This window comes from Amia ocellicauda, chromosome 19, assembly GCF_036373705.1.
Source record: "Amia ocellicauda isolate fAmiCal2 chromosome 19, fAmiCal2.hap1, whole genome shotgun sequence".
Classification (NCBI taxonomy): domain Eukaryota; kingdom Metazoa; phylum Chordata; class Actinopteri; order Amiiformes; family Amiidae; genus Amia; species Amia ocellicauda.
In genome coordinates this window covers 11,451,878-11,466,019 of record NC_089868.1, presented here as the reverse complement: position 1 = coordinate 11,466,019, position 14,142 = coordinate 11,451,878, and the positions used below count along the sequence as shown (strand labels likewise).

The 14,142-nt window shown below is 39.1% G+C and overlaps 1 protein-coding gene across 1 annotated transcript in view; it reads right to left on the bottom strand.

The window, feature by feature from the left end:
* Positions 1 to 12,333, bottom strand: part of LOC136714294 (vitellogenin) — a 15,989-nt gene extending 3,656 nt beyond the window's left edge. The window contains exons 1-27 of the mRNA XM_066691693.1: positions 12,294 to 12,333; positions 11,908 to 11,931; positions 11,409 to 11,560; positions 11,042 to 11,293; positions 10,790 to 10,945; positions 10,554 to 10,702; positions 10,206 to 10,356; positions 8,603 to 8,760; positions 8,242 to 8,401; positions 8,022 to 8,147; positions 7,710 to 7,928; positions 7,077 to 7,294; positions 6,859 to 6,956; positions 6,492 to 6,616; positions 6,316 to 6,414; positions 5,629 to 5,748; positions 5,103 to 5,292; positions 4,610 to 4,703; positions 3,981 to 4,166; positions 3,523 to 3,670; positions 3,042 to 3,264; positions 2,401 to 2,576; positions 1,718 to 2,080; positions 1,421 to 1,477; positions 928 to 1,038; positions 435 to 647; positions 158 to 300 (exon numbers count right to left, since the gene is read on the bottom strand). Of these exons, the coding sequence (XP_066547790.1) occupies positions 158 to 300; positions 435 to 647; positions 928 to 1,038; positions 1,421 to 1,477; positions 1,718 to 2,080; positions 2,401 to 2,576; positions 3,042 to 3,264; positions 3,523 to 3,670; positions 3,981 to 4,166; positions 4,610 to 4,703; positions 5,103 to 5,292; positions 5,629 to 5,748; positions 6,316 to 6,414; positions 6,492 to 6,616; positions 6,859 to 6,956; positions 7,077 to 7,294; positions 7,710 to 7,928; positions 8,022 to 8,147; positions 8,242 to 8,401; positions 8,603 to 8,760; positions 10,206 to 10,356; positions 10,554 to 10,702; positions 10,790 to 10,945; positions 11,042 to 11,293; positions 11,409 to 11,560; positions 11,908 to 11,931; positions 12,294 to 12,333 (4,151 nt within the window). The remainder of the gene's footprint in view (positions 1 to 157; positions 301 to 434; positions 648 to 927; positions 1,039 to 1,420; positions 1,478 to 1,717; positions 2,081 to 2,400; positions 2,577 to 3,041; positions 3,265 to 3,522; positions 3,671 to 3,980; positions 4,167 to 4,609; positions 4,704 to 5,102; positions 5,293 to 5,628; positions 5,749 to 6,315; positions 6,415 to 6,491; positions 6,617 to 6,858; positions 6,957 to 7,076; positions 7,295 to 7,709; positions 7,929 to 8,021; positions 8,148 to 8,241; positions 8,402 to 8,602; positions 8,761 to 10,205; positions 10,357 to 10,553; positions 10,703 to 10,789; positions 10,946 to 11,041; positions 11,294 to 11,408; positions 11,561 to 11,907; positions 11,932 to 12,293) is intronic.
* Positions 12,334 to 14,142: the final 1,809 nt, after the last annotated feature.

Genomic DNA, 14,142 nt, shown 5'->3' with positions numbered 1-14,142 from the left:
CTGTTACAATATACACACAGTACATTTTCATGAAGGTCAAACTTTTATGAAGGACTAGAATATATTATCCCTAATCCATATGCTTTTAATGATTTGAAAATATATATATATTAGGCTGAAAATATACTCAAAATAGGAAAAGGAAAAGAGTACATACATGCCCGAATATTGCTTCAGTGCGGAAGGCATCTTGGTCCATTGTAGATCCATCCTGACAGCAGGGTGATTCATTATACTGCCGGTTTCTGCCTTGAAAGTCCATGCATAGTCTCGACACTTCTCACCCCAGGTTACCTTAGCCTGGGTTAAACAAATAAGTAAATTAATAAAGATAAAAACTATTTTTAAATATGTGGGAAAGAAGGAGAAAAAATACAAAATACAATAAAATATTACACAAAAATATAAAAGTGTACAAAAACTTCCATTCTTACCATGGCTTTGTGCTGGCTGAGCTGCATCCCATCAGCAATTAGGCACCAGTTGCTTTCCTGTGTTATGTTGGCCACAATGATCTGCACCCTGGGATTGGCTGACGTGAGCTCATGGTAGACAGCAAGCTGGTAGCCCAGCTTCATTCCGTCAGCACCCACTGCACTTGCGATAATTACCAGAATAGGGGACCTGGACTCCACCAGTAAACGAGCCTGTAAGAACATGACGGAGGAAGATTTAATAAAATATATATTATTGTAGCAGTTGTGCTCTGTTCCCCAGCTTCATTCAGTGACATCACTGCTATACTTGCACTGCCATCTATCCTTCTCTTTCCTGGCTGTTTTCCTAAACTCAGCTATTTATCTTTCTCTCTACCTGTCTGATTTTTGCTGTTCCCATGGAATCACAGGTGTGTTAAGAGTTGTTTTGTTTTTGGCACATTGAACACCGGTGTCATGTTTACGGGGGCAGTCTAGGTAAAGGGTGTACCTTGGCTGTCTCAAAACTCGTGGCACTGTCACTCCTGCTACTGCTGCTGCTGCTTTGGCTTGATGTAGCACTGGAGGAGGAGCTGCGTTTTGACTGCCTCTTGCTGCCATGCTGCAAGGCCAAAAAAAGAGTTAATACAGCTCAGTTAGAAAGGAAAGCAGACCAGAGCCGCAAGGTCTTCGGTACTGATTCACCATAATTTTAGACACTAAAATGATAAGAGTATAAATCCGTCACAAATGCACCTTCCGTTTCACTTACATTGAATCTGCCCATGTTACAACCTCACTCAGCAGATATGATATTTGTACTGTAATGGGAAACTAATTCAGTTTATTTATTTACAGTCCCTAGTGCCTGTGCTTCTGGATCCTAAAGCGTATTCTCGTTGAGCAGTTTAAAATATATTTTGGCAGAAAAGCCACTTCTCTTCCCCAAATTTCAGTTTCCATGGCAAGGAGTTGAAAGCTCCTGCTGTCTTTGGAAGTCTTACCTGATGGATGTGGTTTGTCTTAAACTTGTGCTTGTAAATCGGAGGCTTCCCCGCTTTCTGTGAAATAAAATAATATTGTTAAGTGACAATAATGACAATGTGGAAGTGTTTACAGTGTCTTCCCAGCCTTTTGACACACCTGCTACAATCAGCCCTGCTTTCTGTTTCTCACACATCTCACCTACACCAGAAACTGTCCTCTAGGGATTTAAGTGTTGTGTATTTGTTTGGTATATTTTTGCATCACAAATAGGAAATGCACAGCAGCTGTCACAGATTCTCAGTCAAATAACTCACCCTGTTCAACTGGCTGCTGCTACTGCTACTGCTACTGCTACTGCTGCTGCTGCTGCTCCTGTTCTTCCTGCTGCTGCTGCTGCTGCTGCTGCTGCTCTTTCTCCCAGGACGTCTGTTGGTCTGATCACGGTTCGTGTTTTTGTTCGATTGAACCCTTTGTTTGGAAGAGGAAGATGAGGAGGAGGAGCAGGAAGCGGAGGATGAGGATGAAGAGCTGGAAGAGGGGCATCTTCTGAGAACATTTCTGTCCCTGGTGCCTGGTTGTCTGGAGCTGCTGGAAGAGCTGCTATTGTTTCTGTTGCTGTTCAGAGAACTAGAGGAGGAGCTGGACCTGGAGCTGGAACTGGAGCTGCTTTTGTTTCTCTGTCAGAAAAGCAGAAGACAAAACAAACAAGTCAGCGAACCCTGAAGGGACCAATCAAACAAACATTTCTAGATTGATTGCTGTCATGTAACCTTGGTTGTTTAAAGATCTCTGAAGCCACCCAACACTTTCAGATCTATTATTTGTGTTCTTCAGTCCAAATCTAGACATGCTTACAGAGCACTCCAAGGTGAAAACTGGGTTAAGACTGGATGAAGGTGTGTTAATATCAGTTGTACTGCTCCAGGGAACTCCAAAAGATTATTTCAGTCCACTTTAAACAAAGCTTCTGATACTTAATAATTCTGAATATCAGTACCTTTGCTGTTTTAAGGATATTCCTCAGTTTCAGTAGGACAGTCTTTCCTTGGCCAGGTTCTCCTGTATCATCAGAGTCCTTTGGCGTTATAGACTTGATGAGCTTTGAAGCTGCCTGCGGTCCTGCTTGAATCTCAAACTCCAGTTTGCCAATGGATCCCTCAGAATCCCTTTGAACTACCAAATATAGAAACTACCCATCAATATAGAGGTATTTAAAGCTATGAAAGTCAGTTTTCATTCTTGACGATGACTTAAGGGTATGGATTCTACACAAAAAACATTTAAATAAAGTGCATCTCTCCTGATGTCTTTTGTATTTGTCTGTAAATACATTATATGGTAGCAATATTGTATTTGTAAATGTATTTGTTTAAATCCATAGTGATTGGCAATAGTTGTTTTTACATTAAAGATAATGTATTAATAATTCTCCCATATGCAAGCTTTTAGGACTACATCAGGAAAGACAGTGAGCCAGGCATGAATACACTGTTACTCATAACACTATCTGTGTTATAATGATAGATGTCTCTGCTTAATGATCATTTACCTTCAGTGAACTGCAGATATAAATAATTTTCGATTTTCAATTGCTTGTTGTCCATTAAGACTTTCATTACATAAATGTAGCAGTATTACCTGGTTTAATGTCAATTTTGACCATGTGCTTTCCAACAGCCTTATACAGAGGGGAATTTCTGATGAAAGCAGCGTTGTGGGACATTCCCTCATAGCAGACCTCGACTCCTAAGTTACTCCATGTAGCACATGCTGCATACCGCACTTTGGATGATATTGGATTCCAGGTCTGATCTTGGGATTTATGTTCATCGAATGATAGGATTTCAGATGACATTTTTGACTAGGATACAGAGAAGAAAATCACACTTTAGGTTTGAATAATTAAAAAAGCTCATAATTTGTAATAAGACATGTCTGGATGTAATCCTTGGATCAATAACTACTTAGCATACACCTAAATGAGCTAGACATGCCACAGTGCCTCCTCTAATTTATATAAGTCTGTATGGTCTTAATGTATTTTCTTTTCAGTTTGTTACTTTTAAAACATTACAGGGTTTCAACACTTGCAGGGGTTTAACATGTTATAGGTTCTCACTGAACAACTGTCAGGTTCATCATCGTTCTGCTCCTTAGATGTGAATGTCTCTTTTGACATTTCTTCTTGAGTGTGCTCTGGCAAAACTGGTGTTATTATCACATTTTCAAAATTTTCCACATTTCTCGTCACAGCAAAGGCTTCAGTTCTGTTGAAAAAATATATTTATTAGAGTGGCCACTGCCCTAAATTCAATGGTTCAGTTGATCCATTTAAATGTGACACAGCTGATGTTTCTTGCAATATCAAATTAATTATATACAGCTTCACTTTCATATTTAGAGGTGTCTTTAAAAGCTTTTTTACTCACTGCGATCCTTCAAGGCTTGATGAGAATGTGCAATTGATTAGATACTAGCCATAAAGAAGTAATATGGCCCGTCTCTTGTCTGTAACCTTCTCTAGGTTATTGTAATGAATGCATATTTTTGTCACTAGTTGAGGAAAAAATGACGTACTGCACAGACACAACTTCATGTTGCTGTTGAACAGGTGAAGCCTCTAGTTTGAAGTAGTTTTCATTGATGTCTATCAATGAGGTAAACTTCAGTGGAATTGCTGCACGGCTTTGGGAATGCCACTCCAGACCAGCCTGAATCCAATGTGTGTTGATGCCCATCACAGCAACTGTTTGCATAGCAATGCTTCAGAAAAGGAAAAGAAAATGACACCAGCAGTTTGTAACTTTCTGCACTATGAACTTATCCTTTACATATTTATATCAAACAAATGCCTACAATATGAAATACAAAATAAATGTACAATTGTATTTTAAATGATGGTACAAGTGTTTCTACCCCACGAATGTTAATACACAAAGCAGCAACTAGGGGCATTTAATTGTGGAAATTTGATTTTACTCAAACAGCTTGAAATAAAAGGACATTAATATGCTTATGTATTCATATATTAAAAAGGTTTATTTTCAAGAAAATGTGTTTATAGATTGTGCAAACATTATCCTGATTTATGGCTAGGTTTTATTTCATGTGCATTAAATGTGTGTTCTGTTATTGCAATATTGCTTAAGTCAGAACATGTCGGTGGCTGTAGGAGGGGGCAGTGTGTTTCTGCTGGCTAGCCTTACCTGGGAGAGAGCTCAGCATTCAGATGTATCTTTGTGTCCATCAGCTGATTGATCTTGAAGTCGTCAGAGGCAGGGGGAGTCAACTGGGCTTTGACTTTTCAAAGATTGAAGCGAAGAAAACAGAAATACAAACAAATAAATCAAAATGCAATCTTCCCAAAACATTCAAATCACAGCATCTACAATTAACCCAAAAGTGTGGAGGAAGTCAAATTTAATGCAGATCTCAGGCTATGTAGTTCCTTTAAAATGAACAAAACTTAAAGTCCACAACCTTTTACTCATTTCATTTCTTTCATTTCCATTATTGTTGGCTTGCTTGTTACCAAGATCCTATAAGTTACAAAGCATGTATATAGCTAAAAACAACATTATGGAACTAGCCAAAAGATTAAACTCAAATGTAACAAGTAATTTCATATACTTCAGGAACATCTGAACTACCAGTAACTATCACTTCATTTAAGGTGTGTGTTTCTTGAAAGCGACTTACTGTTAACGTCTGATACCATCACAGCAGCGGAGTACAGAGCCAGCTCCATGGGGAGACCCACACAGGTGGGCACAATGCGTCGCACCTTAGTGACCAGAGAGGCCTTGGACCACTGGCCTGCAATTCCTTCCTGAATATATTTCACCACTTCATTTACCACCTTATGTTGCTGTATGGGCTCAGTGACCATCTGTAATAAAACACAGCACAGCAATATTATAAATGTCCAAGGTGACTGCACAGCATGGTACAACAAAATACTGTAAAAGGTATACAGAGCAGCCATTATAAGGAAGTAATGTGGATTGCAAAGGGATGGAAAATCAAATCCATTAAAAAAATGAAATAGTATGCTCTGAATACAATGTGTCATTAATTAATTGCAATAGTGCTTACATATGTCATATATTATAACACACACAGGGATGCAGGGAACAATGCTCCGTTCCAAAGTATTTGGACCAGCAATTCCAATGCTTATTTTATTGGCCTTGAATTCTAGTGATTATCTTCAGACAATCCATACCTGTGCAGCATTTTCAATGGCTGTCTTGTCAAGGGTGGCAAAGGCAACTTCTTGTCCTAACAGTCTCACGTAGATGGACGCCAAAGGTTTGTTTGAGGGGAGGCTCCGCCAGCCAGAGAGCTGAATGGAGAAATAAGAACACTGTCAACTGGATAATCCCTAGCCAGTTCCATTACAATGGAAATAGGTACATTTCAAAATATCACTGTCCTGGTCACAAAAGCAAAGTTTGTGGGGAATAATAGCCATTTTCTATACTTTTGAGGCATAAGCAATTAGAAAATAACACTTACTACCCAGGAACACAAATTTTGTTACATAGTGTAATTGTGGTCAACAGTGTACTGCCAGCATTGAATAAACTTTATTGTGCAAGTACATCAACACAATAAGGCCATGCACTAAAACATCCTGACACCAATACAGCAAAATACCTCAGGTATGAACTGCAAAGTAGGAGAAAATTGCAGAGGGCAAACTACTCTTTTTGCACAAGAATTTGCAATGTGACCATCTATCAAAAAGACTGATGGGGGGCAATGGTGAGTCTAAACCCTAGTAATTACATTAACAGCTGGTGTTTTGATAAACTAAATTGTAAATAAAGAACATAAAAAATGATGTCTGACAATATTTCTTTAAAATGCCATATTGATCACGGGGATGGCATTTGGAGCTTGAACTTACAGCTTTGAGGATATCCTGAATTTTGTTAGTCTCAGTAGAATCAGCAGGATTTCTCTGCTTCCGAAGTGTCTCCTGAATCCCTTCAGCTCGTACGCCGACCTAAAGGTAGATAAAACAGCTGTAGGTCTGAAGAGTACAGTACAAGTCTTATTACATACACAGGATTTCTAACATACCTCTAGAACATCTGCAGCTGCGCCAGACAAGTAACCCCGGATTTTGGTCACCACAGCACTGGGCAGGAGGTCCGCAACATCATTCATCATGTAAACACTGGCAGCAACTCCAGCCATCAGTTTAGCTGGTCAGAAACATGCACAGTTTTATGCTGACAGTCAAACTTTTTGATACACGGGGATGTAGAATGTTTATTAAATTCCTGCCTTAGGATCCTCTGTGTATTTCTGCAATTTGAATCACATTGTGATGTCTTCAGACAACAGGCATCATAAGCATCTTTAGCATTCTTCTAGATTGTTTTCCATAAGCATCCTCATCCAAAACACATTTATTATTGTGGCTGATGCAGTAGGTGGTACTTACTTCGGAAAGTGTCCACGTGAAAGGCTTTGCTGTAGCTGTAGCTCATCTTGTCATATTTGGAGCAGAGGATCTTTACAGCAACATTGCAGGCAGAGGCACTGAATGAGATTAAAGCAGCTTCACTATACACCCACTTTAATATAACATAATATATAATATAAAGAGCTACATTTCACAGATTGGTCAAAGAGTATGATAGAATGTTGAGGGTTCCTTACACGGGGGCGTAGTCAGGAGACGTGCTCCTGGTCAGAGCTTTCATGTGGGAATAGGTAAAGCTGGCCACTTGCATGGAGGGTTCCTTTCGTAAAGCATCGGCGAGAGTTAACACCAAAGCCATAGTGGGCTTGGTCTCAAACAGAACCACACAGGCCATCATGCGAACCTCTGGGTGGAGGTTTCTGTTCATAAACAGCTGCACAGCCACTTCCTGCACCTGGAGAGAAACCAAGAGAATGCATGTTCACACCTGAGGAATGCAGAAATACTCTGAGTGCAGTTCACCAGTTTCAGTGCGAGGGGTGGCCTCTTACTTTGTCAGATTTTCAGTCTGTAACATGTATGTTTTGTAACATCTACATCTGTCTGTTTTTTCAAGTTTTTTTCACAAGTCTGCCACATGTGCCATTGCAGATGGCTAAAGTCTAAAAATACTCTGCGGTTTATTTCAATCCAGTGTGTTCTTTGCCTTGATGACTAAATTATTCAAATTGAGATATCCCCTGCAATGACCTCTAGCAGTACAAATGGAGAAAAATTGAAGCACACCAATATTGCACTGGACCAATGTTTAAGGGTATGACCACAACTGAAGTGTTAATGGTTTTACATTTTGCTTCCATCCTTCTCACCTTTTTGCGGTCTGTCTTGGCAACGTTCCTCAGGGCCATTACTGCATCGACCTGGATTTTGACTGGGTATTTAGAGTCTCCAGAGACAAAACCTGGAAGGAACTTCATGATGCGCTTGATGCTAGAGGGCTGTCCTGCATTCCCCATGGCTTTCAGGGCCAGAACCATCTTCTCTTCATCAGCATCACTGACAGCTTTATCCACAAAATTGTGGAGGGGCTGAGGAAAGGAGGAGATGAAACATGAACAACCTAAGGTTAATAATAATAATAACATAATTGTCACTAGGGAATGAGATGGATACCTATTTACCTCCAGAATGCTCTCTGGGCAGCTTTCTCGCTTTTGACAGTAATTGTATACCATGGACCCATAACCAAGCATGGCTGCTTTGCATAGGATAGGTTCCTCTTGGATCTGTTTACTGAAAACCCACTCCTGGAATGATAAACACAGAGTTTAGAGTGTAAAACCCATCTGACTGCTTTTTGTTATTCTGAAGATTAAACAGGTGCGCAGGGCATACACTCACGGAAGCAAGCTTCATATTTTCTTGATCTGCTGTTATCAGGTGCATAGCAGCGACTAGGACAAGAGTGGCCTCGGCCGTCGACAGTTCTTGGAACACATCTTTTATGAATGTCAGAGCATGCGCTGTTCCTACGGCAGGGACTGCATCCAGAAACCAGCGTCTGAGAGACAAAACAATGTGTTCATTTACAGTATTTCTGAGGTACTCAATCATGTTTGTGAAAGCAAATCAGAAGCAACACAATGAGTCCCTAAATTATTTTTAAAGGCTGCAACACTAAATTTACATAGTGCTTAATAAAATGTCCTTAATAAGGCAAATTCTATAACTTTTAAATTAAATCTATATTTCCCACAGCTACCTGTAATCCTGTTGGTCTTTGTACTGCTTCCAGATGGCCTGGATGTTTGGGTAGCTTGCTGAGTGAAGTGAATGGATCAGCTGAAGGAACTTAACTGGAGCATCCTGATGAACTTGCTGCTTATTGTTATGAACCAGATGTTCCAATAACTCTGCAATCTGTAAACCACAAAAGGTACAAAATGCTTTGAGATGTACACTCACCTAAAGGATTAATAGTGTGTTTGACCCCTTTTCGTCTTCAGAACTGCCTTAATTCTACGTGGCATTGATTCAACAAGGTGCTGAAAGCATTCTTTAGAAATGTTGTCCCATATTGATAGGATAGCATCTTGCAGTTGATGGAGATTTATGGGATGCACATCCAGGGCACGAAGCTCCCGTTCCACCACATCCCAAAGATGCTCTATTGGGTTGAGATCTGGTGACTGTGGGGGCCAGTTTAGTACAGTGAACTCATTGTCATGTTCAAGAAACCAATTTGAAATGATTCGACCTTTGTGACATGGTGCATTATCCTGCTGGAAGTAGCCATCAGAGGATGGGTACATGGTGGTCATAAAGGGATGGACATGGTCAGAAACAATGCTCAGGTAGGCCGTGGCATTTAAACGATGCCCAATTGGCACTAAGGGGCCTAAAGTGTGCCAAGAAAACATCCCCCACACCATTACACCACCACCACCAGCCTGCACAGTGGTAACAAGGCATGATGGATCCATGTTCTCATTCTGTTTACGCCAAATTCTGACTCTACCATCTGAATGTCTCAACAGAAATCGAGACTCATCAGACCAGGCAACATTTTTCCAGTCTTCAACTGTCCAATTTTGGTGAGCTTGTGCAAATTGTAGCCTCTTTTTCCTATTTGTAGTGGAGATGAGTGGTACCCGGTGGGGTCTTCTGCTGTTGTAGCCCATCCGCCTCAAGGTTATACGTGTTGTGGCTTCACAAATGCTTTGCTGCATACTTCGGTTGTAACGAGTGGTTATTTCAGTCAAAGTTGCTCTTCTATCAGCTTGAATCAGTCGGCCCATTCTCCTCTGACCTCTAGCATCAACAAGGCATTTTCGCCCACAGGACTGCCGCATACTGGATGTTTTTCCCTTTTCACACCATTCTTTGTAAACCCTAGAAATGGTTGTGCGTGAAAATCCCAGTAACTGAGCAGATTGTGAAATACTCAGACCGGCCCGTCTGGCACCAACAACCATGCCACGCTCAAAACTGCTTAAATCACCTTTCTTTCCCATTCAGACATTCAGTTTGGAGTTCAGGAGATTGTCTTGACCAGGACCACACCCCTAAATGCATTGAAGCAACTGCCATGTGATTGGTTGGTTAGATAATTGCATTAATGAGAAATTGAACAGGTGTTCCTAATAATCCTTTAGGTGAGTGTATATCAAAGGTATATGATATTTTCAAATTGGAGAAATTAAGTAGGACAGTTAGTATGGTATTTGAAAGAGGAGTAAAAAACTTTTCTGATTGAATTTCAGACATTTGAGGTTGAAGCCTCCAAATGAAGCCTGTAAAGTTTAAAAATATATATTGAATATATCAGAAGGCCTGCAGCCCATTTAATTATTTTTAAATTTTACCTCCGTTTCCTGGTTACTGTTTCTGGAAGGATGAAAGGGCAACAGGAGGTCTTCAGAGGAAAACTGGAACTGTATGGTCCCTCGATGTTGGTACTCTGATTCCTTGAGTTGTATAGGGTTGCTTTTACTGTCTTGAAGAATAAGACTTTGTCTGGAAAAAGCAGAAAAGAAAGCATTTCTTATGACTGAAATAATATGAATAAAATGTACATTATACATATGCTTTTATATTTTACATTTTGTGATGATCAGTGAGATTCACAATATCTTAGTCATGTACAATGTTGTGATGTGAGCCAATTCAGCCAAATTTGACTTTTCCACTCTGTTTATGCTCAGCTGCTATACCTTGCTTCGATCTGTGCAGCTCCACTTAGCTCATTGAAGGGGGTAAATTGGTGGACTTCCCTGGCCGTGGCTACAGCAATCTCAGTTCCTGTGTCCCGAGGCCTCAGGATAATGTTGTAGATAGCAGCTCCCCGCAGACTCTGTCCTCTCTGCACAGACGAAACAAACCTTGTGAGGCCCTGAGAGTGTAGACCACTGTGAGACTTCACGAGGCCAAAATATTTTAGTGTCTATACCTGCTGACAGTGAGCACAATGCTCTGTGTAGGCTGTGCCAATGTCCTTCATAATTTTGTTGTGGCACTTGCTCAGATCTCTGGATCTGGATATGGAGATATTCTGTGCATCTTCAGAAATGACATATTCTGTTTTACATATTCCCTGGACTCCACCCTAGAAGACAGAAGGCATGGTATCATACATTGAGCACTGGAACTCCCTAATGGCAAAGTCGCTACGTCACAGACAATGCAACTCAATATTTCTTACCTCTTGCATCTCATACACATTATGGTTCTTCTTGATGTTGAGGTGCAGCATGTTGAGGATGCCTCTGTGGATGTTCAGAACTGAGGTGGAGACTTCAGGGGGGGCAAAAACCTGTCCCACGCGACCGTTAGCATACTCAAACTTGATGGGTGTGTTAAGCTGTGCAGCCAGTGCCTCGGGGAGTTTCGATGCCACAGCAAACTGAGCCCTCGGCCAGATACCATTGTACTGCAAGATCTGAGGATCTTTCATCTGGAAGGGAAATAAATATGCCCAAAATTTCAATTTACATCAAGAACAAAACTTTTTATTAGTAACGGTCTCAGCTGATATTATGTGTTTGGTCTTGAGTCTTAAACAGCATTACCTGGAGCAGATAGTTGTCCTGATCATCTTGACTGAGGAGGACTTCAGAACTGATTTTAATTCCTGCTCTAGCTAGACCGCTCTCAGGCAGTCCAGCCAGAAGTTCCCCTGTATACTTATATACATAAATCTTACCGGCAGCAAAGTTGGGTTCTGCAAAGATAAGCAATTACCATCAACACTCTGGCTTATTTCACTGCAGCCAAGTTAGTAATATAGTAAACAGTTTACACATTTATAAGGTCAGCTGTGATTTTTTTAAGTGATCATTTTAGTTGAGTTTAATGCTGAAGAAAAACTTGATTTTGATTTTTAAATATAAATTAATTAAATATCAGTTTCCAACCAACCAACATGCACAATTATCAAACTCAATACTCATGGTAGGTTTTAATTTCAAGATAACCATAAAGCTTTACTCAAATAATATTTAAATGAAGAAGGGGAATAAAAACTATTAAAAGAAAATCAACAGTTTAAACAATATCTGTACCACTTACCCTGTCTGTTAGCCTCTTGACCCGCTGTTACCGAAAATAAAATAAATAAATCATACTAAGTTTAATTTTGATTCATCCAGTTACATTTTTATATAGAATCAACATGGTAGAAATACAATTCATATAGATCTTCGAAATCTGATTATTTCTGAATATGTCTTAATTAATTGCACGAAAACATGTGCAGCCTATGATAAGCATGTTTGTAATATGACCTGAAATGATAAACATTTCTGCAGCCCATTAAAGGGTTTCACCTACATTCTGCTTTGTCAGCTCTCCATTCAAGAAACATTTTTCCTGAGTTGTGGCATGTTCATGGACAGTGACTATTTCTCCATATAAAGAAATGACAAACTAAAACCAAGTAAAACAACTATACTTACCCACTAGGGCTAGAGCCAGTGCAAGGATCACCACTTCCATGGTGTTGGAGAAGTGACATACAGTGTCATAACCAACCTTTATAATGGACTTTTTTTTTGCTCAATAATTTTTATATTTACATATGATTATCTTTTTTGTCATAGTGCCCTTTGTCAAGGAAAACACATTTATCTCAAGTTGCAACATCAATGATGAGTTGGTTTATCAATCTCTGATGGTCAAGTGGTGAGTTTATTTAGGGTTAGACTGTCCTGGCCTTACATTTCTTGTCCCTGCTCACTGACAGTTCAATATCCATGTTGTGTTAATGTTTGTCAGCTTCAGTTTTTCATAGCCAGATTAGGATTAAGACGTCAGTGTGGTACTGCTTGTATAATTGTTATAGACACAATATATGATCAAATAGAGTTTTTAATGCTTGTTGCAGTTATGAACAGTAATTATTCTTTCTTAGAGATTTCAGCTGCTATTTCTCAAAAATGACTCAAATATTTCACAAGGCTTTACTATAACTTAGTCTTCTCTATAGGGCAGCAGCAGTTATTTTCGGGTTCGATGCAATGGGGATCTTTTTTAGTCTGCATAACTGAAATAATGCAAGTAAAAATAAAATCTCACTTTAATTCTGTTAAAATAAATCAAATAAAATGAAATAAAGTAGTTGCTGAACCATTTATGCATTTTTATATTCACGTCTGTGCTTTAAAACAATCAGCTGTAGCCTTTTTGTGGTGGGGATGGGGATGGGGTGATCCAAGATTATTATTTTTTATATATATTATTTAATTTTATTTATCAAATTACAAATCTAATCATTAAACAGAGGGGATTTATAGTATTTAAAAAAAAATACAATCAAATAAAATTAACGCCACCATGTTTGACTTTATCTTTGAACAGGAGTCAAAATGACCATAAATACACACAAAAAATGCAAATATAACCATTTTATAAATCATTCAATTGCACTCACTGCGGGCAAGAACACAAAACACATAAATAAATCATTGCCAGAACTTGGCTCTGTATTTCACAGATTACATGGATTTTCCAGATGTGTGATGAAATGTTTATTTTTCCTTGCTTGTTTGGCCAAGTAATAATACAAAAAAATGCTTTCTCTTTATCTGCAATTATTTTATCACACACACACACACACACACACACACACACACACACACACACACACACACACACATTCATGTAAATCTTGGAAATCTCATGATTTCTGTAAGAGAAATTGTAGAAACTGCACATATGTCTTAATTAATTGCAGTAAAACATTTGCAACCTATGATAAGCATGTTTGCAATATGACTGCTTTTTGTCAGCATGATAAACATTTCTGCAACCCATAAAAGGGTTTCTTCATGGCTGGATGAAGGCCTCCCCAAGATATTTCCACTTGCGTCAATCTACAGCTTCCCTTTTCCACCTACATACCTGTGGTCACAATTGTTGGTGCCACATAAACTGATACTGAACAAAATATAAAATATAAAAATATTTAGGAAATTCAAAATACCATAGAAGATCTTTTGAATGCATCAGTCTGTTCAGTTTTGCTGTCGGAGGAGAAAACAATTTGCAGTGAAATGAAAGGAGAATGTAAGGATAATATTTTTTTCTTACATGGTTTTACAATCACTCAAATACAATGTTTTACAGATATCCAACATTACAAGGGTATCAAAATAATTATTTAAAAAAGCTTGTAAAAGATGCCCCCTCAGTCTTAGCCCTTAAATCATGTTTTTAGTCTCTGTTTTTAAGCCCATAGTGCTGCCAGTGTGCCAAGGACATGCAATGCACAATTGTATTGTGCACATTTTGTCTTCCAGCAATATT